General features: G+C 40.8%; 1 protein-coding gene across 2 annotated transcripts in view; it reads right to left on the bottom strand.

Annotated features, from left to right (window-relative positions):
• Rgs7 (regulator of G protein signaling 7) overlaps positions 1-25,867 on the bottom strand; it is a 372,764-nt gene that overhangs the window by 165,735 nt on the left and 181,162 nt on the right. For both annotated transcript variants that reach the window (XM_027418903.2, XM_027418904.2), the window contains exon 3: positions 5,441-5,537. In XM_027418903.2, the coding sequence (XP_027274704.1) occupies positions 5,441-5,537 (97 nt within the window). The remainder of the gene's footprint in view (positions 1-5,440; positions 5,538-25,867) is intronic.

The raw sequence follows: 25,867 nt of genomic DNA, 5'->3' as shown, positions 1-25,867 counted from the left end.
CATGCGTGTGCCTCTAATCACTATTCTTCCCTACAAAAGTCAACTGAAGATAAATATCATTAAAAACAAAGCAAAGAAAATGTCAACCAGGCATGGAGTGGCCCTCCTACAATCCTAGCACTCAGGAGGCTGACGGGGGAAGATCGTGAATATGAGGTTATCCTGGGCACACAGTGAATGACACTGTGTCTCAAGAAAAGGAAAGCAGAACTGATCTTAGAGGCTTATTCATATTCTATGGATACACTAGAACACTAACAAAGCAAATATTCCTCTCATTGAGACTTACAGACCATTATGTAGTATAAGCTTGTTAGATCCTTAGACTCCAAAGCATCCATTGTTATATAAACCAAAAATCTACACTCAAATAATACTCAGTCTCTTATAATATAATGTATTCTCTAAGAAGAAAGCATAAAAGTATACTATTTCAATAGCTTGTTAAGCAACAAAGTGCCTACGTTGTCAATTTTGAGTCTTTCAAATATGCACATCGCCAAGATAAAACAGCATAGCTGTAAAGTACTATTACAGCACACAAACATCTTTAAAATGTAAAATCAATGATCTCTTCTAGTATGCATAACCTTTCTACTGTGTTTGGGATGTGGATCTCTACAGTGCTTACCTTCAGATTCTAATATAAACCATTGTCAGCAGATACCAGTGCCATGGATTGTCTCACCAAAGATTTCAGATGTGAGATGAATAAACACCATAAATTACAGGATATGAATTCTGGGGAAAATGTTTCCATGCAAACTGGGACTTAACAAACTCATTTAAAGCTATAGATATGTCTTTAACTTTACAGTTATCTTTTCCAATTTGCAGATACAATGGTACAAATTTGAGTGAACTTTTAATAAAACATACACAGTAACATTTGAGTTTCAACTTTCATTTTATATTGTGATGGAGGATTTATGACCAAAGTCCAGATAGATCACCCTACTTGAACTGGGAAGGATTTGAGGCTAAAAACACTCCTGGAGGCAGAGCAAACACTTCTCAGATACTGTCTCAGAATTCATCTCAGGGGTCGCCTAAATATAACTTGAAATAATCTGCTGCACTCACATTCCAGTGCTCCCACATACGGAATAAAGACAGTAAGAGGTAGACATGCTGGGGAGATGTTTCTTGGGTAAAATACTTGCTACACAAGCATGAGAATCTGAGTTTGGGTCCCAGGCATAATGGCAGGCTTGTAATGCTAATGCAAGAGAGATGGAGACAGGCGGGTCCCAGACATTCACCAGTAATCCAACCCAGTCGGAATATGGAGCTCCAGCTTCAAGGAGAGACCCTGCCTCAAAATATAACATGGACAAACAATTGAAGACGACACACATGTACAAGGACATATACATATACACTACAGACAAAAACAACTATTAGAAGGAAAGGGAAGTTGGTGGTAAAGCTGAGTGGTAGAGTATTAGACCTACTATGCTCTTGATCTTGGATTAAAGTGCCAGTACTACAAATATATACAAATAAGGCACACAAGGCACACACACACTCACACACACACAGACACACACACACACACACACAGACACACACACACAGACACACACACACACAGACACACACACACACACACAGACACACAGACACACACACACACACAGACACACACACACACACACACACACACACACACAGACACACACACACACACACACACACACAGACACACACACACACACAGACACACACACACACACAGACACACACACACACACACACACACACACACACACACACACAGACACACACACACACAGACACACACACACACAGACACACACACAGACACACACACACACACACAGACACACACACAGACAACACACACACACACACACACACAGACACACACACACACACACACACACACAGACACACACACACACACAGACACACACACACACACACACACACAGACACACACACACACACAGAGACACACACACACACACACACACACACACACACACACACACACACACACACACACACACACACACAGACACACACACACACACACACACACACACACACACACACACACACACACACACACACACAGACACACACACACACACACAGACACACACACACACACACACACACACAGACACACACACACACACACACACACACACACACACACACACACACACACACTCTAGTAATTTGTGTGGTTGCTCATGTCTATAATTCAGGGGGCTGAGGCAGGAGGGTCACTATGAGTTCCAGTCCAGCCTAAAATACAGAGTGAGACCCTTTCCTCAATAAAGCGAAGAAAAAATAAACAAGTCAAAGAAAATAATAGATAAGTGATACGCCATGTGAAAAATATTGAACAGAATATTAAATTTACTAAGGAACCTTCAGACAAGATGGAATAAAATAAAATTATAGTTTTATTGTTTAAGAAGAATCAGGGAGAGGAGTCATATTTATCTTCAAAGACATTATTTTCTCAGTGGTTTATTACAGAGTAAATTTATTTCTCTGAGTTGGTCTAAGCAGCATAGAAACCATGAAGTGGACATTTTGAGAGCATCCTTTCAAAAGCAAGGAAATAGTAAACAAATAATTATGCCCACCTCGGGCTTTGGTACCACAACAAATCTCATAATAGTTGTCCGTTCATAACTGAAGACATATATGTAAACAGGATTTGTTTTTCAAACCAAATTGGATAGTGCTAGCTTTGGATTTCTTTCCTCACAACTTACTTTTTAATTTTTATTTTTTATTGTCTTTTTTTTTCAATCAGCATACAAAGTAATAGGCTTCACTTGACAAATGACTTTTCGAACTTCTACAGAAAGAACACACTGGGGTTTGTGATGCCACATAAACATATAGTGTAATGTATTTTTCTAGTACAACTAAAATATTAGCCCTAAAAACAAACTGTAAAGCAGTGGTTTTCAGCCTGTGGGGCATGACTCAGGAATCACTGAAAATTTAATAAAATAGATAGGGCTTGAGGCTACTATAGTTTGAAAATATTGCTAGAAAGAGGCCAACAAATTATAAACATATCAATTCTATTGCAAAGTAACTAAATAAACTATGAAAAAGGAACTCCTTGAAATTTCTAAGGAACACAGTCTCAATTTGAACACAAACACCTCAATATCAAATTTCCTATCTTCCTTGTTTATCTTCTGTTGCTATTGTTTTATATTGATAAACTCTAAAACAGGGTTTACTCCCAAACTCTACACCCAGTCCTACTTAACCATTAAGATAGAGATGACGTCGGTGAAAAAAATCTTCCAAGTTGCTTGTTGTGGAGGAATTACTAAATCTAAAGAACTTGCTCAGAAGCAAGCAATGTCGCAACACAAAATTCCTATGGGGGACTTTTTCATGTTCCAAGTGGACATTGTCTTCTTGCTAGTTTCTCCATTTTCTATTAGTCAAATTTACAGATGTTACCATACCAAAATTTTAAAGGCAAGGTTTAGGACTACCGTGAGTCATGAGTTGAGCAAAATTAGTTTACAAAATTATGAAAGCAAAATTTTCTAGAAAAGTTCAACTTTCCACAAACACTCATTACAGTTTTGTTTTTATATGAGATTTTGGGAGTAAGGGAGGAAGAATGGATGGGATAAAGAATAAAGAAGGGGTAGGGAATAAGGGAGAGAAAACAGCTTAGGCTAGTTTTCATGAAGAGTTCTCTGAACTGACTATTGAGAAGATACATTTCAATAAATAGAATGTTCTGAAGTCGGCTGGTAGTGGATAATGGAGATGGCATCAAATTCCAGGTCTAGACTGCAAGTCAAGACACTGGATTGAGGTGGACATGAAAAGGAAGGGATGCCCTGGGTTACTAGGGACATGTCACTCTCTGGGAATTCTCAGAAGATTGAAGTTTAACAGAGCTATCACACCCCGGTACACGGGTCTGCTTGTCTGCCCCTCCAGTGTCCAGTCTTGTCCTGTCCAGGGTTGAAACTTCCTGATCACAGCCTTCCCTTGACCCTGCTCCAGAATGGACTGCTCATTTTGTTCACAGGATCCTGCCATGCAACCCCCACTCATGCCTGAATCTCTGTCTCCTGAAATCTCCTCTGTCCATCATGGCTACCTCTCGGGCTTTGGGGGATCAAGCGTCAACTGATTCTTCAGCAGTTATGGCCATCGCCACTCAGACTCCACAGCAGGGTCAGTCAGAGCTTCATGGAGTCAGAGCACACATTTTTCACTGATTATTGCCCATTCTTTTGGGTTTTACACTGTTGCTAATGATTTTCATAGTCTCGTATTTCTGATGAGGATTCTCTACTTCTCAGTAGCAAAGAAGAGAACAAAAATGGTCTGTATTCTCTTTTATCCTGCATGCCCAGTTACAAAACCCTTGCATTTCCTTGTTCTTCAATCCCTGGGTGTTAAAGTCTTGCTATGCAATCAATTCCTACAAGAGTCATGCCTGTGTATTAAAACATTCATTTCTCTTTGTCAGTCTGTCTCTGTGAGTGTGTGCGTGCATGTCTGTCTGTCTGTGTGTGTCTCTGTGTGCATACACACACATGCACATACAGCTGCAGGATGCATGAAGGTGCACTTATGGAGTCCCCAAGTTAATATCACATGTCTTTCACTGTTCCCCATCTTTAACAGAATCTTTTACTGAAAGTCAAGCTCATCGTTAGATCAGACTGGTTAGAAAATGTGGCCCAGGGATTTTCCTGTCTCTACTTCATTCCCCTGACTCCAAACCCTGCAACAAGGATGGTGTTTCAGGCTTACCCCACATGCCAATCTTTTGACCTCGGTTATGCAGAGCCCAATTTAGTTTGTGTGATTGGGCCTGTACAGACAGGAGCAACTCCCCAAACCTCTCATCACAGAATTCTTTATAATTATTTAAAAGCTCTCTACCACCCCTATTTGTTGGAATTTCAGTCCTGTGATTGTCTTTTAGAGATACAAATTAGTCACCACCATTAATGGCTGGTTCCCCATGCTTTCTGTCATTGCCCTGTTCTCAGCACGGCAGATGGTGATGTAATCCTTCCTGACTTTTCCAGTTATGAGCAGGGCCATGCTTCAAGACTCCTCCCCTGACTTTTCCTTAATTGTCTTTCATTCTCTCAACTTTCACATTTAGTCTCCATAGCATCGTTTCACACATTGCTATTTATCTTCACCTTTTTCTTTTTCTTATTAAATATGTGTTCATTCTCTCTTTCCAAGTGACTCTGTGTCAGGCTAGAACTCTTGGTTTACGTCATATCTTACTCGTTTCCAGGGTGTCTTACACCCATTCCCAGGATCTAAACATCATGATGAAGGTACTATGGCGTCTTACTAGTTGCTGTCTAGTAACACACCAGAGGTTTACAAAACAGTGACGTGATATGCGCTGAAGAAAACAAAGCTGTGCTAGATGCACACTTACCAGAGAAGACGCTAGGTATCTTGGAAAGGAAGCTTTTGACGGTACGGATGGGAATTCCATTTTTTTCATCTTGCATGCGTGCTATGACATCTTCCATCTAGGTGATAAAACAAAGAAAATGTTTAGAAAGTTGAACTTTTTGAGGAAATTGCTGTTTCATAATTTTTGAACACTAGCTTGCCTAATGAAGAATAATTCTATGTTCTTATCTTTCTATAACTTGTTGCATTAATATTTTTAAAGCTTGATCAGCAAGAGGTGAAAAATGCTAGCAAGTGGGGAAACAGGCTATTTGGGGAGCATTAAACTAGTGACAAGAATTTTGTGCTTTAATATTGCAGGTTATATATACTCTTGGCTTAAAAAGTGGCAACGAACAGTGTTTGCATCAGAAAGCACTGTCGTCAGATTCACATCAACTCCACTTAACCAGTCCAAAAGCAAGTGGAAGCCTGGGAACGATCTGCATGGAGTTTCCCTTAACCAGGGAGCAGCTACAGTTTGGGTTAACAATTGAGTTCAGTCTGCCTGCAAATACAGGACAGACTGAAAACCACTGGCTCCTTCACTCATTAGTGTGAGAAGAAACACAAAGAAACACACACAAGAGAGAGGGGGCGAGGCGATGGAAGGAGGCAGGGAGGAGAGAGAGAGAGAGAGAGAGAGAGAGAGAGAGAGAGAGAGAGAGAGAGAGAGAGAGAGACAGAGACAGAGACAGAGACAGAGACAGAGAGAGAGAGCTGAACCTTCCACCAGAGCCTTCTGTCCAGTTGACAGATTGCTCTGATGTCTTTCTTTTATCTTGTTTGTTCACCTCCTTTATGTTGAAGTATTTTCATTATTCTACAAGTTTGATCATCAACAAGTCAGGGTGAGGAGGCATTGTGGGAGTCAGAAGAGTTGAGGACAGCACAAGACATGGCCAGCCCATAGAGTCAACTAGCCAGGGCTCATACAAGCTCACAGACTGAACCAACAATCAGACCCTGTATGGGTCTGAACTAGGTCCTTTGCATATATGTTATGGTTGTATAGCTGGGTGTTCTTGAGGGAATCCTGGCCATGGGAGTAGGGGCTGTCACTGACTCTTTTACATGGTCTTAGGACCCTTTCCCTCCTACTATGTTGCTTCACCAGTATTAATATGAGGGAACGTGCTTATTCTTATTGTTATGCTATGTTTGGTTAATATCACTGGAAGGCCTGCTCTTTTCTGAAGGGAAATGGGGGAGGAGTGGATGGAGAGAGAAGGGAGATGCAGTGGGGGGGGGACTAGGAGGAAAGGAAAAGGGTAATGGATGCAATATACTGCAGTCAGGATGTAACAATTGAGAGAAGAATAATAAAACCCTTTTCATCACCGAGTCTAAGGTGGAATTTAGTTCTATAGAAAACATTCAATCAAAGCCTCGGCGTCTCTTCATATGCTTCACACCTGTGTGACATAACTCCACACAAGGATCCCCAAGCTGTAGTGTGTGACTTAAAACCCATTCATTCATTTATCCATTCTGCAGTCAGTGATCACCACCCCTCAATCAGAATCCCCATCCGGCACTGAGCTATAAAAATCCATAAAATAGCATTCCCACCCCTAAACAAAACAAAACCCAAAAACTCATAGCCAGCAGTGAACACTTAGATGATATTGAGTAAAGTTTGTAGTTTATTTAGCTCCATACCAGCACCAATCTCCCACCTCAACAATTATGCCACGCTTATGTAAGATGCTAACAGGAAAGGAAGCCAAGCAATGGCCCGATGGGAAATCTCTGTGTTATTTTTGCATCTTTTCTGTAGGTCTAAAATTATTTCAAAGCAAAAAAAAAGCTTTTTAAAAAACCATACTCTATACTTTATATCAATGAGTCACCTAATTCCCACCACACAGTTTCAGAGTGATTTTCAACTAAAAAAAAAAAAATCTAATTTGCTTGGATGAATGTCATTAGATTCCTTAACATTCAAAATACCTGGGTGGGAAGGAGTTTTCATGTAAGATGGGTCTAGATTTGAGTCTCAACTCTTACAATGACTGTACTTTGATCAAGTTAAATAATTTCACTAAGTCTTACTCTGCTCTTTCATAAAACATTAATACCAATGCTTATAATCAGTCCTTTATAATGTTGTCTGTGGGCCTGGGGTGGGGACTAAGGTGGGATAAAATGAATTTCAATGATACAACCTGACAGACCAAGAAGACAGCCAACATTGGACACGTTCTATACCCTGAGATTTAGGAATGTCTCTTCTCCCGCCTCAGGCTTCTCAGCATGTGCAGACATCATTAGCTGTGTCCTACTGTCTGCAAACATCCCAGCACTAACTCTAGGAGAGCCAGGCTCATGGACACATCAGCCAGCAAGTAGTGTGTACAGAATGTGGAGCAGCATTTGGCCCATGCTCCTCTCATGGCTGGAAGTGTCTGCCAAGGCCTGCTCCAGAGAGGTGGCTTCAATGAGTTATTAAATGTGGTCAGGGAAGTGAGCTTCAGAACTGTGACACACAGTGCAAAACTAAGTGGAATTAGGTTATTCTCTTTTGTCTGTCCCTTTCTGTTTGATTGATGTGCTCAATCCAAACAGAAATGGAAGATATTTTGATCATCAGGCCTCCAAAATCCCTGCCAGTAATCAAGTACTCTACTTCAGTAATAAAGATATCCAAGTATAGAAACAGAAAATAGATATTCTGGCTTTTTATTTAGTTACTGTTTGCCCTTGATTCACCTGACACAATGTTCAGAAATGAAGAATAAGCTGCTTCGCCTGCCTCATATCAGCCTGTAAGCTCCTGTATTATCTGCTTAAAGGCTTAACTGGCCGATTAGACAGCCACAGAGCCCCCTCTGCCTCCTCTGTTCTCACCCAGGAGGGTGGCACTGATGAAGGCTGATACAGAGCAATGAGCAGAAGGATTTTTCCCATGAAATCACCTCTGTGCTGAAGGGTACCTAGAGCAAGGATAGTAGGATGAGAATTTAAAGTGACTGGTGTTGTTGCATCTCACAATCTTTCTTTTTTCTTGAACCATCATTTCTTTCTTGATCTGGGCTCTTGCTATGTAGCCCAATTTGAGAGCCTTCTGCTTCCACCTCCTGAATGCTCAGATCTGAACCATAATTTTTATAATGGGAATTTTTTTTTGGTTTTTCAAGACAGCATTTCTCTATGTAGCTTTGGAGCCTATCCTGGCACTCGCTCTGGAGACCAGGCTGGCCTCAAACTCACAGAGATCCGCCTGCCTCTGCCTCCCAAGGGCTGGGATTAAAGGCGTGCGCCACCAACGCCCAAAATGGGAAAATTTTAACTATAATGTGCAAACTAGAATTTGTGCTCTCAACTGGGAATACAAATATGTAAAGGTGTTTAGCTGTTTGAATGTTCATTTAGATATGATTTATCCATAATAAAAATCTCTTCAGACTACATGAGTATAAACTAACAAATAAATAAAAGAGTAACAAATCTAATGCAAAGAAAAGACAATAACCCAGTTCCTAATCCTAAAGTGAGCTCCAAAAACCTCCTGTAAAAACCTATCCTCCAGCCAGGTGGTTTGTGACTTTAATCCCAGCACTCAGGAGGCAGAGGCAGGCAGATCTCTGTGAGGCTGAGTCCAGTCTAGTCTACAAAGCAAGTTCTAAGATAGCCAGGACAAAGCAAGCACACAGAGAAACCCTGTGCCAGGAAAACAAACAAACACACAAACCCATCCTCCAACTTCTATCTCAGGATGATAATTTGATGTCAGTCTTTAGCATAAGGTTAATTAACTTCCTTAGAAACATTGGAAATAGCAATTAGGTGAGAAAATGAATGTTAAACACAGACAAACCCATTAGTAGAGGAAACCAGAGAGCAGCATAACTAAGAAATTGCAAAATTTATTCTAACAAGTACTAAAAGTCTCTAAGACAATTTGGTTCAAAACAAAAAAGAAAAGAAAAAAATTCCACATACTTTAAGAGTTCCATGAGAAGACCTAAGATACATGTGCATGTTGTGTGCATGTGGTGTGTGTATGTGTGTGCATATGTGTCTACACACAAACATACACACACACAGTTTTTAAGAAATGGGTTCTAGTACTTGTCAAACACACTGAAATTCCTCTTACAAAACAAAGTCATCTTTGTACATATCCTTGACCCACAATTCTGTGTACATTGTGTAATCTTCAGGTTACACAGTGAGAGTGCTGCGTGTAGTTACTCTACTGTTTTGGGGGAGTTAATGCCAAAGGAAAAAGTCTACGGGTCAGTTTTAACTTAGATTTCATATAGTTGGTGCTTGTGTTGGTTCCTCAAAGATGGGGAAAATGGCAGAAAGGATATTTGTAAACCTAAGCAAGAACCACGTGAACTATGAAAAATGCATAGTTGGAAGAAACAAGGCTGCATCCATTCTTCATGGCCGAAAATGGCTGCTCTCTGATTTTCTTCAGGAATCTCCCTCTTGGACATCTGTCTCTTTCAGTTAACACTGAATGCAGAGGTCTCTTGACTCATTTATTCAAGGAATTTCTTCCATGAATGTGTCACATTAAACTGGTGGCTGGGGCTGTCTGCTTGTCGACATGACCCCTGTTCACAACCATATATAAGGTCTCCAGAGAAAGGTTCTGCTGAACACAGGCTCATTTCATGGGAATCCATAATTACGGTTCCTTCTTAAGCAGCAGCTCAGTGCTTGGGATGACATTCACACACCAATCAAGCTAAACAGTCACAGCCCACACACTTGGGGGCATTGAAGGAAAAGCACAGTATGCAGAAGAACTTCAAAGTATTGAGAGAGGCCCCAGACAGGTCCCCACATTTTGGAGGGAAGCCTTCCTAACTCTCCAGTTTTTTTCTCAACAACAAAGGCAGCTCAAATAAATTAACCACATCGTTGTGTTTACCAGAAAGTTTTGTAGAATATCATTACCATTGACTTCATTAGCCCCAATCCCTCTCTGAGACACTCCCAACTGCCAGCAAGGCACCAAAGGAAAGCCGAAACCTGTTATACTGCTATGGTTCTGAGAGAGAAATGAATCGATCAAGATTTCAAGGGAAGTTTTCCAACTTCGTATTGTAACCCACCATTAAGCAGAGACATTTGGAGACTTAATGAGAGGAGCCTCACTGAGCATCTGGCATGGGTTTTTCTTATGTGCGCATATTTTCAATTTATCATGTGCACTGTCGTTTTAAGTGCTAGATGTGGAAATGGGAGAAATGATCACTAAAGTGCTGCTTGGATTCCTTAGGCAATTAGGTGGAGGCAGGTATGCCACAATTTAAGTCTGCCTGTGTAATTCTTTTTCTTCTAGAAAGCTTTTCCAAAGGAAAAGTGGTGCTGAGCAGCGCTAAGAAGAGAAAGCAGAGTGAATTTCTAATGAGAGTTAATAATAATGAGATTAAAATTTGTAGCACAAGCTGGGTTTTGTTTTGCTAGTAATAATTCAATTAAGGCTGTTTGTAATTGATGATTTTACCCCACATTGCAGCTCATTTCATGTATAGAAGCTGCTGTTTCATTATTAATAACAACTGAGTATAAGCCAATCTGATCTACTTATGGAAATATAGCCTAGATCATTCATTAGACAAATTTTTTCAAAAACAATAACAATAATTTTAAAGGTTAAAAAGTGTCCCTGTTATGATTTTCTCAGAAAGTTTTTGTAATATATGTAATTTTATTTCTTTCAAAAACAAAAGCACTTCTTTGATCGATCTCAAGTAATGCAGTTTCTACTCGAATAAAATTGGAAATATTTTAAACAATGTTCATTATATTTGTTGGAATTACTTGGGTAGTAACTGGGAAAATATCAATTTATCATTTATTATTTCAACATACAGATTAATTAACTCATTTTAGGGCTTTACACTTGTGAGGAAGTACTGTGACTGACCTCCCATTTTAATTTTTTTTAATTTGGAGACAGTATCTTACTGTTACCCAAGCTGGCCTCGAATCCTCCTGCCTCAGCCTCCCAAGGTGCAATTAAGGCCTGTACTATAAGACCCAATCAAAAGTCCAATTAAAATTGGCATGAATGAAAAATGATTTGCTTCGGTTTTGCTTAAATTAGGAGTGATGATGCATGTTCACAAGTGTGGGTGCATGATTTCAGGGGACACACATGTATGTGTGTGCATACAGAGGCTAGAAGTCATTCTTAAGTGTTCATCATGAGTCATTTACTATATTTTAGAGGGCAAGACTCTCATTAGACCTTGGGCTTGCCAATTCATCTAGGCTGGAACAACCCTTTTACATATTGAACTATCATTTAAGCAAAGAATTGCAATTTTCATTCTTCTACAGAGCTCAAACTAATTTCAGACTGTGGCTTACTCTTGGGATGGTCTCTCTTGCTCATCATCTTCTTGGTTCCCAATGCTCAGAGTCAAGAATGGGGTCACCCACACCCCTTGAGCTAGATGCTGCTGTTCCAGGTCCCAGAGCTTTGTTTTTCTCCTTCATTCCAGGCAAACATTTTGACATATAACGCTGAAGGGGTGGAATTGGAAGGGATGCTTAACAGAGGATCAAGAGAGGATGGACGAAGACTCAGAATACAGAAGTGTTTGTATATAAGTCCCCTCTCTGTCTTCAAGATGGAGATAGAGTAAGTCTCCTGGGAAAACTGATGGATTTTAAATCCCTATGAAAGGTGACCTAAGGGCACTCCTGCCTTTCCACTGTGAAAGTGGAGAGAGAGCTCTGATAGTCCTTTGCACCAGCTCCAAGAGACCATGGCAAACTGGAACCACACACTGCAGTTACACAGCACTGAGCCTGCTCTATGGTCATGTGACTTTGCTGGGCACCAAGACACAGAGATGGAGAGAGTCGACAAGTCTCTAAGTAGACCAGTTGTTTGTGAAGACCCCTCTGCTTTTGCCTTTAGAAAATTAACTTTGAAATGATGGTTCTGTTTTTGTTCATTTTCTGCTTTTGTCAGCTCTTTCCTGCTTGTAAAAGGTAGCCTCCCCTCCTGTGCTCCCCTCATCCCAGTTTATAGAATGGGCCATTGCCTAATATTATGATCAAATATAAGCTGCTGAATATTCTCAAGTTGATCCCAACATTGTTGATGCCATCAGCTCTGTTGTCAGATAGCTTGTTTGAAGTTGTCTCTTAAATGGGGTCTTTAACCAATTTGTACCCACAGTGATCTATTTAATTGACAAATCCGGGAATTAAATAAGAAATAAGCCTGATATTTTATTGCTTATTTAAGACTTTCATGGAAGATCTGAAGAGATGGCTCAGTGGTAAGAAGGACTGCACTCTTGCAGAGGACCAGCAGTCTGTTCCCAGCATGCATGTCCTAGAACAACCACCTGTAACTCCAGTTCTAGGGCATCTAGTACCTTCTTCTGTCCTCCAAGGGCATTTGCAGTCACCCTTGTGTGCTATGCACATGCTAACATACAGAGACAAATAATTAAAAATGAATGAATAAACAACTTCCATTGCAATTGCTGGGAAGGTAGTCAGTAAAGTGTTGTTTTCTGTGTAAATATGAAAACCTGAGTTCTGGGTTGCAGTGCTTGCTATCCCAGTGCTGGGGAGACAGAAACAGAAAGCTTCATGGGCTGATGACTGCCTGGCAAGTGAAGGGTCCCCATGAAGTGAGTGACCCTGTCTCAAATAAATGAGGTGGGCAGCTCCTGAGGAATGACAATCAAAATTGAACTCTAACATCAACATGCATATGCAAAACTCATGAATCTATACCTCTACACATATGAGCATGTGAATACATACCTACACACACACACACACACACACACACACACACACACACACACACACAAATAACCTTTTAGAGAACACACAACCCCATTGTACTCTGCTATTTAAGAAGCTGCTCAGAATTCTCCATAGTATAACCCAAAACTGCCATACTACACTTCCACCTTTGTACTTCAGCCTGTATATACCTCAGGCAGCTCACACACTTGCCAATGGCTCAGGCCTCATCTTATACCTGTGCTCTCTGCAGGGTCTCTCTTGTTCCCATCTGTGCCTGTGGAAATCCCATCTGGGTCCCGTCAAATTTTAATGTCTTACTAAGTCTTTCTCATTCTTTCTCTGATAGCAAATGCTGTCTTCTTTTCCTGAGACATATGTAGTGTTCGTCTTATGTTCAATGCCTGGATTTCTGTAACCTTTTTCTTTCTGAGGCAGAGAACATAATTATGGAAGGTGTCTGTCTTTCATCTTACAAGCCTCCATCCTGTTTGTAGCTTTCATTTGTTTTCTCCCATCTGTCTTTTTGTTTGGTGTTGGGTTATTTTATGGGGTGTATTTGGTCTTTTGCTTGGTCATTCGTTTACTTTCTTTGAAGACTGGTGTTTCAATGTAGCACAGCTTGGCCTTGAAAATACAGTCCTGCCATCTCCACTTCTCAAGTGCTGGGATTACAGATATACACTACCAATCCCAGCTTTTACTTTGTCTTACCATGAGTATGCAAGATGTTACCTGCATAATTAGTAATGTTTCCTATTTCATTACTAAAGACTTTCAATTTTAATAGTATTAAAATGCTGAACTTAATTCTGATATTCAAACATCTCTTTTGAAGTTAAATACCCTTAACTTCCTATTATACTCCTGGTAAACACTGTGGCCAGCCAGGAACATTTATAGCTCAATTGATGGACTCAGAAATCACATTAAAAAATATTTTAAAATTCTAGGTGTGGGAAAAGCTTTTCCTGAAAATATCACTAACCATTGGATACTGAACATTTGCCAGGCTGTGGGACAATCAAATCAATAATATTTTTGAAGCCATTTAAAACTATGTACTGGCTGTTTCCCTACTGTGCTCTTGGGCTGTATAAGTTCAGCCTGCCTTTGAGACGACATTGTAACCAAACTTACTATGCCTTGGACTGTCCCTCTAGTCAGTTTTTGCAACCTAAGCTAAGGACAGAGCTTTCATCTCAAAGTACATATTGTTACATGCCCTGACACGAAGAGAGAGAGAGAGAGAGAGAGAGAGAGAGAGAGAGAGAAGAGAGAGAGAGAGAAGAGGGAGGGAGGGAGGAGGGAGGGAGGGAGGAGGAGAGAGAGAGGGAGAGAGAGAGAGAGAGGGAGAGAGAGAGGGAGAGGTGTATGTGTGTGGTGTATATGCGTGTTGATGTGTATGTATGCGTGTGTGTGTGTGTGTGTGTGTGTGTGTGTGTGTGTGTGTGTGCGCGCGCGCGCGTGCGTGCATGCGTGCACGTGCTCGCTACAGTAGTCATTGTTGAAAGCACCCGATAGGTTGAAATCAACTGTGAAGAAAATGAGTATCCACAGTAAATGTTGGGATAAACACGTAGATATAGGTGGATATCTGTATTGAGTTCTGGGTCAGTGCAGCTCACTAATTTTTTTCATTTGTATACTACCATAAAGAATAATTAAGATGACAGATTCATCATTTCTTTCCCACACCACATTTTCTGTGATGCTCAATAAATACAGAGCACAGCCCTGTCCTAGAGACAGAGAGCACGGACAGAGAGAAGACACAGGGAGAGAAGTTGGGAATTAAAATGTGGGCTTGCTCTTGGTTTAAACTACTCTAAGATGAGGAGTCGTTTTTGTTTTTGTTTTTGTTTTTTCTTTAATGCAGTGTAGACACACCAAGAGAATGGGAAATGCCATTGGCAGTCTCCTTTTCTCTTGCTTACATCTCTTCTAACCCAACAAGATGAAATCAATAGTCTTATCAAGTCATCTTTCTCTGGGGAGAACAGAGCAGAGCCCCTGACACTTGAGGGCCTCCCTTGTGAACTCTATTTTTTTATTAATGTAAATGTTTCATTTCTGAGGAGTCCTTTTCCTTACCCTCAAACCCATCCATCCAACAGAGTTTAGCAAATATAGACTAGTCATCCCCTAAAAATATTACTATTCACAAAAAAAATTTAAAAAGTCATTGGTTTGGCTGGAAGGAAATATAGAACCCACCCTTAGATTTTGGCAGAAACGGCTAATAAAAGATATCAAGGGCACCTGGCTTAGCATTCCATTTAGAACATTACCAGGGAAAGTGGGGACACTCACAGTTCACACCCCCACATTTATGGCAGCTTTGGATGTAGGGATTGGTTTTATGATTCAGTTCTTTAAATCCTAGTTTCTCCTTACAGCCATTCATGAATTTGCTGTTCATAAGTGTTTGCAAATATTGCTGAGGCCATTTATGATTCCTTGCTCCTTGAGTAATTCACTCTGAATGTAAATTATTAGTGACTGTGCACCTAGTCATATCCCTGTGAATAAACCTGGTTCATTTCTGTCTACTGGGAAGCAAAAAGCCATTTGGGATGCCTGTGCAATAAGTATTCCCCCAATTCCAACATTGCTTCACTTCTCTGGGATAGCAATGTGACTGCTCACTTCCAGCTCAGCCCCACACTGAAAACCATGGCATGGGTAAAAGCATATACTATGGAATAAAGGGCCTGAACTATCCCGAGAGCTGAGAAGTACAAATTAGTGACCAGTGGTTAAAAACAAAGTTGTGTCATTGTTGTTTTGTGACCCAGACACCTTTTAAAGCCCTGGGTCAAATCTGAGATTCTAGAAACACCAGTAAAGGTGCAAACCGATTCCTAGGGACTTACAAGGCTCAGGATTCAATCTCTTGGGGGAGGATGAAAGGGTGAGGGGGGAGAGATATGTCAGTTGTCCTGAGACTTTACCCCGTGTCCCCTTTTCCTCAGCTAAAAACAACCCTTTCAATAGGTGATTTGGCATCGTTTCATGGGTACACAAGCTTTTTAGGAACATTGAGTTTTAAAAAATTCTTCTACTACAAGCTAAAGACTTTCTTATCTACTTCTAAAAGAGTCAGCACTACCTGAGAAATACTTTGAGCTCTTAGGATAGGGACTTCTATAATTTATCAGAAGCAATCTATGCCGTCAATGTGAGACAAGGACATAGTGTTCAGAAAACCTCTCGTCCCTGTGACAAATAACTGACATATCAAACTTCAGGGAGAGGTATATGTGCTGTCTCTGTTTCAGAGAGTTCAGTTGGTGCTTGCTAAACCGCAACCTGGGGCAGTACAGCATGGAAGGAAGTATGTGGAGATGGAGGCTCTCCTCCACATGACACTGAGAAACAGAGGGAATGGATGCTGAGCACAGACGCACAGGTTTTTAATCCTGGCACTGGAGAGGCTGAGGAAGGAGGGCTGGTTCCAGTCTGTTTACACAGTGAGACCTTGTCTCAACAGAACAAAGAGCAGAGAGTTAAACACAGGATCATGAGAGAGAAGTTTTACTGAAGCAACTTGCTTTTATGATTGTTTGGTTATAAAATGTGGCTGAGAGACAAGCATGAGATAATATTTAGTATATGGGTGACTTTACCATCACTGCCCCCACATATTTAAGTGGTGCCCAGCCTGGGCCCAGACAGCTTAGTCTAATAATTAATAATCTGGCTCTAATTCTTTCTTTTCTTTATTGCAATCACTATTATTGTTATTTTTATCATAGTGTGGGAGATAAGATGTGTGACCTTGGATCTTGCTACACAAGAACCCTTCCTTGATTGTTTTAACTGATGTCTTGCTATGTGGCTTAGACTGCTATGAACTTGCAGTCTTCTGGACTCTTGAACTCTTGAATTATAGATAGGCACCACACACCCAGCTTATTTTCATTTTCAAAAGACAAATGGGAGGAGGACATTACAACCTGAACGTAAGGGAGGCACTCAGAAAGGACAAAACGTAAGCATGCCCATGGACAATGTTCCTTCCTGGTGTGTACACTAACATATTAATATTGCCATGAGCCACATAAGAACATACTGAGTAATAACGGACTGGACACATGACAATGCTCTCCTGTCACCTGCTGATGCCATAGCCATCATTCCACAAGGCCATTCACAGGCAGCACAGGGCATTCTTGTACACAATTCTTGTTCATGTTGACATTGGTGTGAACAAAACTAGTGAGCTTCCAACTCCATAAAGTATACAGCACAATTATAGCCTCCAGAATCTTTGAAAACAGTAATAAATGGTTACTGGCTATATGTCTAATATACTATACTTTTATCATTAGAGCAGAATATGGGAGGGTTTGGAGGGAGGAGAGGTGTAAAAGAAATGATGTAACTATATTATATTCTCAAAAAAAAATTTTAAGTGCATACCCTCTACTAAAAAAAGGAAACGTTCACTGCAAAGTCATGTGTAATCTCATGCCTCAAACAGGCCATGCCGTCCCCTGTCTTTTAATTGTATCATTTATTTTCTGATCTGCACACAGTGATCTTGTACCCTTAACCTCATATACTTTTGTGTACCCTGGATCTAGCAGCAGCAGGCATGGCCTGTGCATAGCAGAGGTGCGTGGAGGACTGTGCCATCTGACTTCTCCCATGGTGAAATGCCATAAGACATGATGCTTAGGACACGTTTCTACCATCCAGTGACACATGGCTGCCTGCACATGGTGATTTGATACCCTGTCTTAGATGCCATGCTTTTCCAACATTTGAACGGGTTTCTGTTGATGGCTTTTTCCTCTGGGCAAACTTCTGACTTACTTATTTCACACATCGATTTTGAAGGTTCCAATTCCTAGAATCCTTTAGAGATTGGTGAGTAAACCCTTAGATAAGCAAAGTGGCCTTTTCACTTTAATGACCATTGTCTCTCGCTAGACCTGCCAATTCAAGGAGATTCAGAGTTAAAGTGGATTTTTTTTTCTTCAGAAGCATCTGGACAGCAGTATTGATTGTTCAAGCCCACTGAACAGTAGCCTTGAAAGCAGAGGAAATTTCAGCTGACTTTTCTGATTCACTATTTTTTATAGCTAGAAAGATGGAAAGGAGGCTTGGGGAAAACCCCTCCTTCTTGCTGGCCCACCCGTGAAAGAAAGTTTTCTGCTCAATACTCCCTTGAACCATGCATTTGGCCCTACTCTCACGAGAGACATTCGGGGCAGATCTAAACTAAGCTCCACAATAAAGTAGGTCCAAATTTCACAGGCTAACACAGCTTTTCAACCAATAACCAGCTCCTTTATGTCCCCAAATTTTGTTTATCTCCTTGAGTGCCACCGAGATTAAGAGTGCCTGGTGCTGGCTGTGTGATGCTCTCAGTGAGTCACAAGAAACACAAGTGTTCCTGGGCAGCTGTGACTATGGCCTTATCGGTAGAAATATGGATATCAGAAAGTCAAGGCAGGGAGGCTGGATTATTTAGACTATTTCCCTTTTTGATATGAGTCTCCTGGATGGCTGGACATGCTTTCCACTGTGATAACAATTTCTGTATCTCTAACTGACAAGTACAGCATTTGATATAGCTACAACGGGGTAGTGAATTTTTTTGTTTGGTTGGTGTGGTTTATTTATTTATTTATTTATTGCCTTCAAGAATGAAAGAACTGAATGTGCTTTTAAATTCGCACCTGCTCTCTAAACACTTGGTTACCCTAGCGCATCTGAAGTGGAGGACAATGCCCTTCTCTTACTGCCCTCCTCACATCCTGCAACCTGCAGCTGATACCAAGCCGCCCTTTACTGTGTGGCTTTAGCACAGTAATTGAACCTCTTGGCTATTCTTCTTCTTCTTCTTCTTCTTCTTCTTCTTCTTCTTCTTCTTCTTCTTCTTCTTCTTCTTCTTCTTCTCCTTCTCCTCCTCCTCCTCCTCTTCCTCCTCCTCCTCCTCCTTCTCCTCCTCCTCCTCCTCCTTCTACACATTGAGGATTCTGCTTCCTTGGTAGAGTGTGTACTAAAAGAGTCACACCCCACCCCATGCAGTGCTTTCAGGACCCAATTTTTAAGAGTTCACCACTCAGAACTCGAGTTGTTCTGAGGGGCTGCTCTGACTTTCTTATGCTCTCTCGATGATCTATCCTGAATCACATTGTGTGTGGTGTGTGTGTGTGTGTGTGTGTGTGTGTGTGTGTGTGTGTGTGTTTCCTTCTGTCATAATTCATTAGAAGCTTCTAGATAATAAATATTTGTTTTTTCATCCTGATGCTCTGAGTAAATCCACAGAATCAAGGGAAGGGCCACAAAACACTGACTCACAATACCTACAATCATCCCAAAAGACACATCATAAGATCTCCAGAAAAGGAGACCAGAGGGTCAAGATCTGGGCAGTGACTTCTGACTTCCCTGGGTTCTGTTCCTGTTTCCAACTAATGAACTACAAGAGATGTTTCACCATGTCAACACTCTCCAGTCAGGACAGAGCACACCTGGATCTCGCCCTCATCTCATCCCTCCTTCCCTCCCTCTCTCCATCTTCTTTGATGTTTTCCTACTTTCCTTCCTGCTTTTGAGTCTCTGCCAAACACATCAGTGGTGAGCGGCTCCCTCACTACAGCAAATGCCAAATACAGATTACTTTTCTCATATGGGTCAACTTCTACTAGTCACACATTTACACAACCAGATATGTGTAATATGCATTCCTGAGAAGTGATGTTTTTTTATAGAAGCAGTGTCACCTTCCAGTTGTGAATTTTGTGCGTAACAGGTTGCAGTCTAATCAGTGACTTTGCAACTAGTTGAACAACTGACCAGAAATACATTGTTCCTGTATATGAAAATTGTTTCCTCTGGATATCTAGAAAAGTCTGTTGCTTTAAACTTTCAGGCTTCAGGAATTCTGAAGGACCATATTAAACCAAATCGACCTCACTCTCAGCGATACTGGGCAATATATTGGCGGGACTAGATTCAGGTACCTGTCTCCCAGGAGGCATTTCTCCTCTTGCTGCAGTGAGTTCACTGGTTCAAATATACACTTCTGACACCAGATATAGTGGGAAAATACCAATACGGAGTCAGGTAAAAATATAAGGGTATTTAATAGGGAAAAGCCTTACTTACAGAGCGACTTAGCCAGCCAGTGTGGCAGCAGTCTGTACAGCAAGCAGCAAAGTGAAACCGAAAGAGCAAATGCAGTCACACTATGTCACTCTGACCATGCCCTCACAAGTGTGGTCAGGCACACCTGTAGCCAGCCCCTAAGTAGGCGTGGCTACAGCTTCCCCTACACTTACCCTTCTGGAACCTGAAAGCTACTGATTGCCTCCCACCCCACTGTATTAGCAGGCAGTACAATGTGGGAATGGCTTGGGTCTGGCTACTACTGTCTTTCTTGGCAGGCCTGGGCATTTGTTTTGAATCAGTTCCCTTTTTAGGGTGTAAGAGTTTTCATTGTGGTATTTGTTGGGGTAGGGACTCTATTCAGCTTTTTCTTTGAAGAAGTAACATTTGTGCAAGCTGTAAAGTTTATGCTGGTGACAAGGGGAAGGAGGGAAACTCCACTCTAGAAAATTCTTGTGTAAGCACGAGAGAGGCACAAGCCCTTAATCCAAGAACCTTCACCTTATGGTCCTCATCCAGTCTGGGCCTCTCCAGAAACTGGTCTCATTCTTCTGCCTCTCAGACTGTGGCTGCTTCTCCCTGCTCTGGATGCTCAGAGTAGTGCCGTAGCAGGCACACTTGGTCCTGAGTGCCTCTCCTAGTTACTTTCGTGGTAATCTTCTGAGACCTGTTGGCCTGGATAGCCATCAAGATTTTCCTGCCATTGAATTATTGAATTCCTCCATTGACAAAAGTCCTTGGGGGCAGGGCATCAAACTTGCTCCTATCAACAAAGGAATAAAAAAGGTAGAGGTTTCAGACACTGAACATATGGTAAGATTCATCTTCCTTAGGGGAAATGGCCCAAAGCAGACAGCTGCAGGACGAGGCAGTTAGATAGGGGTAAGAACCGATTTTAGAGAGATGAGGGGACTTGAACAGAGGTATACTGCTGAGTCCCCTTCATCACGGTGACTGGGGCCTCTTTTTTTGTTGTTGATGTTGTGTATTTTGCTTTCATAAGACATGGTATTGTATTGCCCAGAGCTTGCCATCCTTCTGCCTCGGTTCCCCAGATGTGTACCACCATGACCAATTTTACTCTGCTGTCTTAAGGGTGACCCTTAAAATTGTCTAATTGATGTTAACATTCACTAGGATGGAAAACAATAAATATGTTCTTTCTAGGACGTCTATAAGGTTAAAGGTCAGAATGTCATATGAAGCCAAGTATTTGTATTGTTTATAATTTTCCAAAGTTTTATGGCAGGGGATGATAAATATGCATGAAAATTGTCATAACAAATTGGGTCTTCTTGTGACGTCCTTCTACAAAAATATTATCCACAAAAATAAATAGTGACTTTTCCATAAATGGCTGCTAGCCTATTGGTCTCTCTCCTCATGCAGTGGGAATTTTGGCAGCATGCTTGAGTGTTGAAGGTCTTTCTGGTTAGTTGGTTGGTTTGTTTGTCTTTTCTCAAAGACTCTAAACTTTGGAAAAGAGAAAATAAAGCAATAAGTAATACTTTGCATGTGAATAAAGGAAAACTTGTCGTCTACTTTTCTGTAGCTCTAAATTTGTTGCCAACAAGAGCATCATACAGAAAATGTATCTAATTCCTCAGATGTGACAGATCTAGGGTTCTGAACATTGATGTAATTCACTCGACGCTCAGCAGCTCATGAGAAGAGAATGCTGCAGTAAGCTGAAAGCTATATGTGCAGAGCGTGGCTACAAAGGATGATATTTCAAAACATATATACTAGAGAAGAATAGTGCCATTTAATTCTTGAGATCAAATCTCAGTATTCTTAAACACAGTCTTTACTCAAGTGATAAGAGCCCTTTGCATTTCAACCAAGACTTTGAAATGATTCCCTAAAGTACGGTTTGTTCTCATGTCCTATCTGGGAATTACATAGTCCCTAGGAATTGCTACACAGAGTTAGAGCTTTTTATCATTTTTATTAGTTGTTTGAAATTCTCAAACAATTTGTTTTGTTAATATTTTAATTTACAAAATTGGGTGTAGTTCCAGAGGCTTTTTTGCACTATATAAGACCTAGACATTTAGTCCACAGGGCAGTTGTGGTTATAGTAATGGTTATGAATGTCTCACTAAAAGAGCCAGTATTTCCCTAAAATCTACAAGGTAGCCTAGGGTGGTCTTCAGTTGATGACAGGAAAGAAGCAAGATATGAGTTCCTAGATATGAGTTCTGAAGGGGTCTTTCAGATCACAGACTATAAATTATATCCACTGAAGGAAGGGACATAATCAAAACAATGCATTGGCCCAGAACACATTGCTCCTGAAGAGAGGTGTGTCTGATAAAGAGAAAAAACCATGATATACAGACAGATGGAAATGGAACAGGGGCTGACAAAGAGGAAAGAGAAGAGCTGGAAGGTGATCCAAGTTAGATTAACCTACATTCAGTGTGGAGAAGCCAGGATTGATGAAGAAGCCCTTGTGTAAGAAATCAAAGAAAGGCTTTGGGAAGAAGAGCCATTCCACTGTGAATGAAGAGACAGGAGGTCAGAATCCAGGACACAGTCAGTGCAAGCACTGTTCTCTCCTACAAGGCTTTTGAACTGTTCAAGGAAACCTACAGTAAGACGTATAAATCATTTTCATCCTGCTCCAGTACATCTACCTGTCTCTCTGCACAAATACATCTAACTGAAATAGGATTTTTACAATAAGATCTCCTGTAACATCTGAGGCTAAACATGGTGCTTTCCATCCTATCATAATACATTGAATAAAAGTACTAGCTACTAATGTCTTAGTCACTGTCACAAGCCACTAATGGGGCACAATTCAGCTGGTACGCTCTAAAAATTACTTTATTGATACATTCTGTGGGGGAATAAACATGTAAATACATGCAAGTAGCACTTATTCTTTAGAGTTATCCAACCAAGTATGCAGGTATGGGGGCAAACACTTATAGACTAAGCACTGGGAAGTCAAGAAGACTTCCAGTTCAAGGCCAGCCTGAAATCTATAACAAGATCTTGTCTCAAGGTCCAAGAGCACAATAATATATAATTTTTGAAATTAGAAATGACTAATGTAAAATATAAATGTTTATCAAAAATAACTCTTTCACCTGAAGAGAACATTTTTTGCAAATCTTTTACTTGACAGAAGATGCTAGATTTATATATTCCCTTCTGCATTCAGTCAACCACAATGCATTGTCTTCTAGTCTTAGACGCAAAGAATTTTCAAAGGAGACATACATTCCTCATCTTCCTGGCCTATCTCAGATACTCCTGTTTGCCACCATACCAAAACACCACAAGGAGAAGTTTCAAAATGATGTGTTAAGCTGTAGAGTCTGAAGCCTTCACTGGTGAAGTTCACACTCCTAAAACCCGCCAGGCTATTTTCATGTTGAATGGATCCTTTTCCCCAGGAATAGCATGCCCTCATGGGTCATTTGGAAAACATTGATTGCCTGAGTTACTTGGATGCTGCAAATGCTGACATGTTTCATTACACACAGTATTAAAAGCCACATCTGTCAATAATGCCACTGACGTCATGAGGAACATCTTTCACTCTTGGGACACTGCCAGCCTCAGCATGACATTGTCAAGGTTTCAAAAGATCTCTCTCTCTCTCTCTCTCTCTCTCTCTCTCTCTCTCTCTCTCTCTCTCTCTCTCTCTCTCTCCTCCTCTCTCAAAACTGTTACGGGCAACTGTTTGTAGCTTTTCTTGAGGTAACAGGCTCACTCATTCATCCAGTTTTCCATTTCCAAACGTCTGATATCATGAGCTTGTTTTCCTTGTATCTCTTTGGGTAAGATAAATCCATGAAAAAATGAAGATACTGTGACCCAAATAGGAAATGTCTTTCACTGGCTCATGAGTTAAATCCCTGGTTCCCAGTTGGTGGTACTGTTTGGGAACAGATGGCAGCATGTGTGGGAGGCGAGGTTTTAACTGGTTGGCCACTAGGGCTGTGCCTTGAAGATGACACACTGGTGCCTTGTCCCTTGCTCTATAATGCCTCTCCACTATGGAGTGAAAATGGTATTTCTTTGAAGAAACCTCCTATAATGAATGCAGCCATAAACAAAATGCAAAACGACAAGGCTTGGTTTTTCAGTGTGGTACTCTAGGCTGGGATGTCATTTGGAAGGTTATAGGACAGTATACTCTCTAACTTCCTAGTCAGGACCAACTTATAACTCTAAGGTTTAGGCAAGAATTACATCAGGTTTTCCATATTGTAACTGTACATCCTTTTGCAAAACCTAATTATATTCCGTTCCAGCACTGTTTTCTTACAATCAACAACACATCCTTGGACAATTTTTTGCTGGGCAGATGGAGTTTCCATCTTTGCGAGACTATTTGGTGGAATCATGCCCAAGGAATTTAACCACTTGTTGCCTCTTTCCATTGCTGGTAAGTTAAAAAAAAAAAAAAAAGAGAAAAGAGTGAAATTTTGAACAATCGTGTGCTTGTTAGTTTTTATGTCACCTATTCAGCATTTTCCCCTGCCCTCCACCATCTCTTCTACTTCACAGATTTTTCCTCTCTTAGGAACTTTAGATGCTTACAAACATTAATCTACATAATTTCTCTAGGAAAGGGGTCTCTGTAGCAAAGAGAGATGGAATGTCTATACCCACAAGGCTGCTGACAAAGCACTGGGCAGTTGGGTAACACCAGTCTAGAGTATGTAATGTACACACTATGTTGTTCCATAAAACAATTTCAAATTTCAAACTCTTGAACTTCAAAAGCTAATTTGACATGTTCTCATGTGTGTTCACCCATGGGTTAGATCCCTAACAGCCTTCACTAAAAGGTTTTCTACCTAAGGTCAACATGGCAGATATGCTCCTCTAACTGACCTCTTGAAAGATATTCAGCATTTTAATTCCCCAAATCTTAGCATCTATAAAAGAAATGACAAATAATAGTATCCACCTACCAGGGTTGTTAAAAGGATTAAATGAGTTTACACCCTCCTACTCCCAGCCCCCCATGTACCCAATAGAGAGCTTGGGAAAGGTCCAGGTAGAGAGAAACACTACATCAGTGCTAGCTAGCTATAATTATTCTTTCCAAATTATACACTCTTTATTTAGCACCCCAAAGTTGATTTGATTTTTTTAAGGTCTGAGTGACAACATTTCCTAACTTAGAAACAAGGCTTGCAGAGTCCAAGCATATGATCAAATTCAATATATTCTATTGCTCTGTTCACTTCCTTCCATCTTTCCTCTCTCCCTTTCTTCTTCTCTCTATTACTACTCTTTCATCATCCTAGACACTTCCTTTCTTCCGTCTCCATCTTCATTCTTCCTCTCGTCACACCCTCCTCCTGTCTCTATGGGGAGTATTTTCAGAGCACCGATAAGTAAGAAGGTACAGTAGTCACTTGGTGAATGTGATACACATAATGGAGAAGTTTATCATTTTATGGTATAGAAGAGATACACACATAAAAATTCAAATTTCATTTCGGAGCCAAAGTAATGGTTTGGCTTTCATTCTTCCCAGAAGAAAAAGCATCAAACTCTACCTGCTACCATT

Source organism: Cricetulus griseus, chromosome 5 (assembly GCF_003668045.3).
Source record: "Cricetulus griseus strain 17A/GY chromosome 5, alternate assembly CriGri-PICRH-1.0, whole genome shotgun sequence".
NCBI lineage: Eukaryota > Metazoa > Chordata > Mammalia > Rodentia > Cricetidae > Cricetulus > Cricetulus griseus.
Note: the sequence above shows the minus strand (reverse complement) of the source record. Positions and strands in the feature narration are given on the sequence as shown.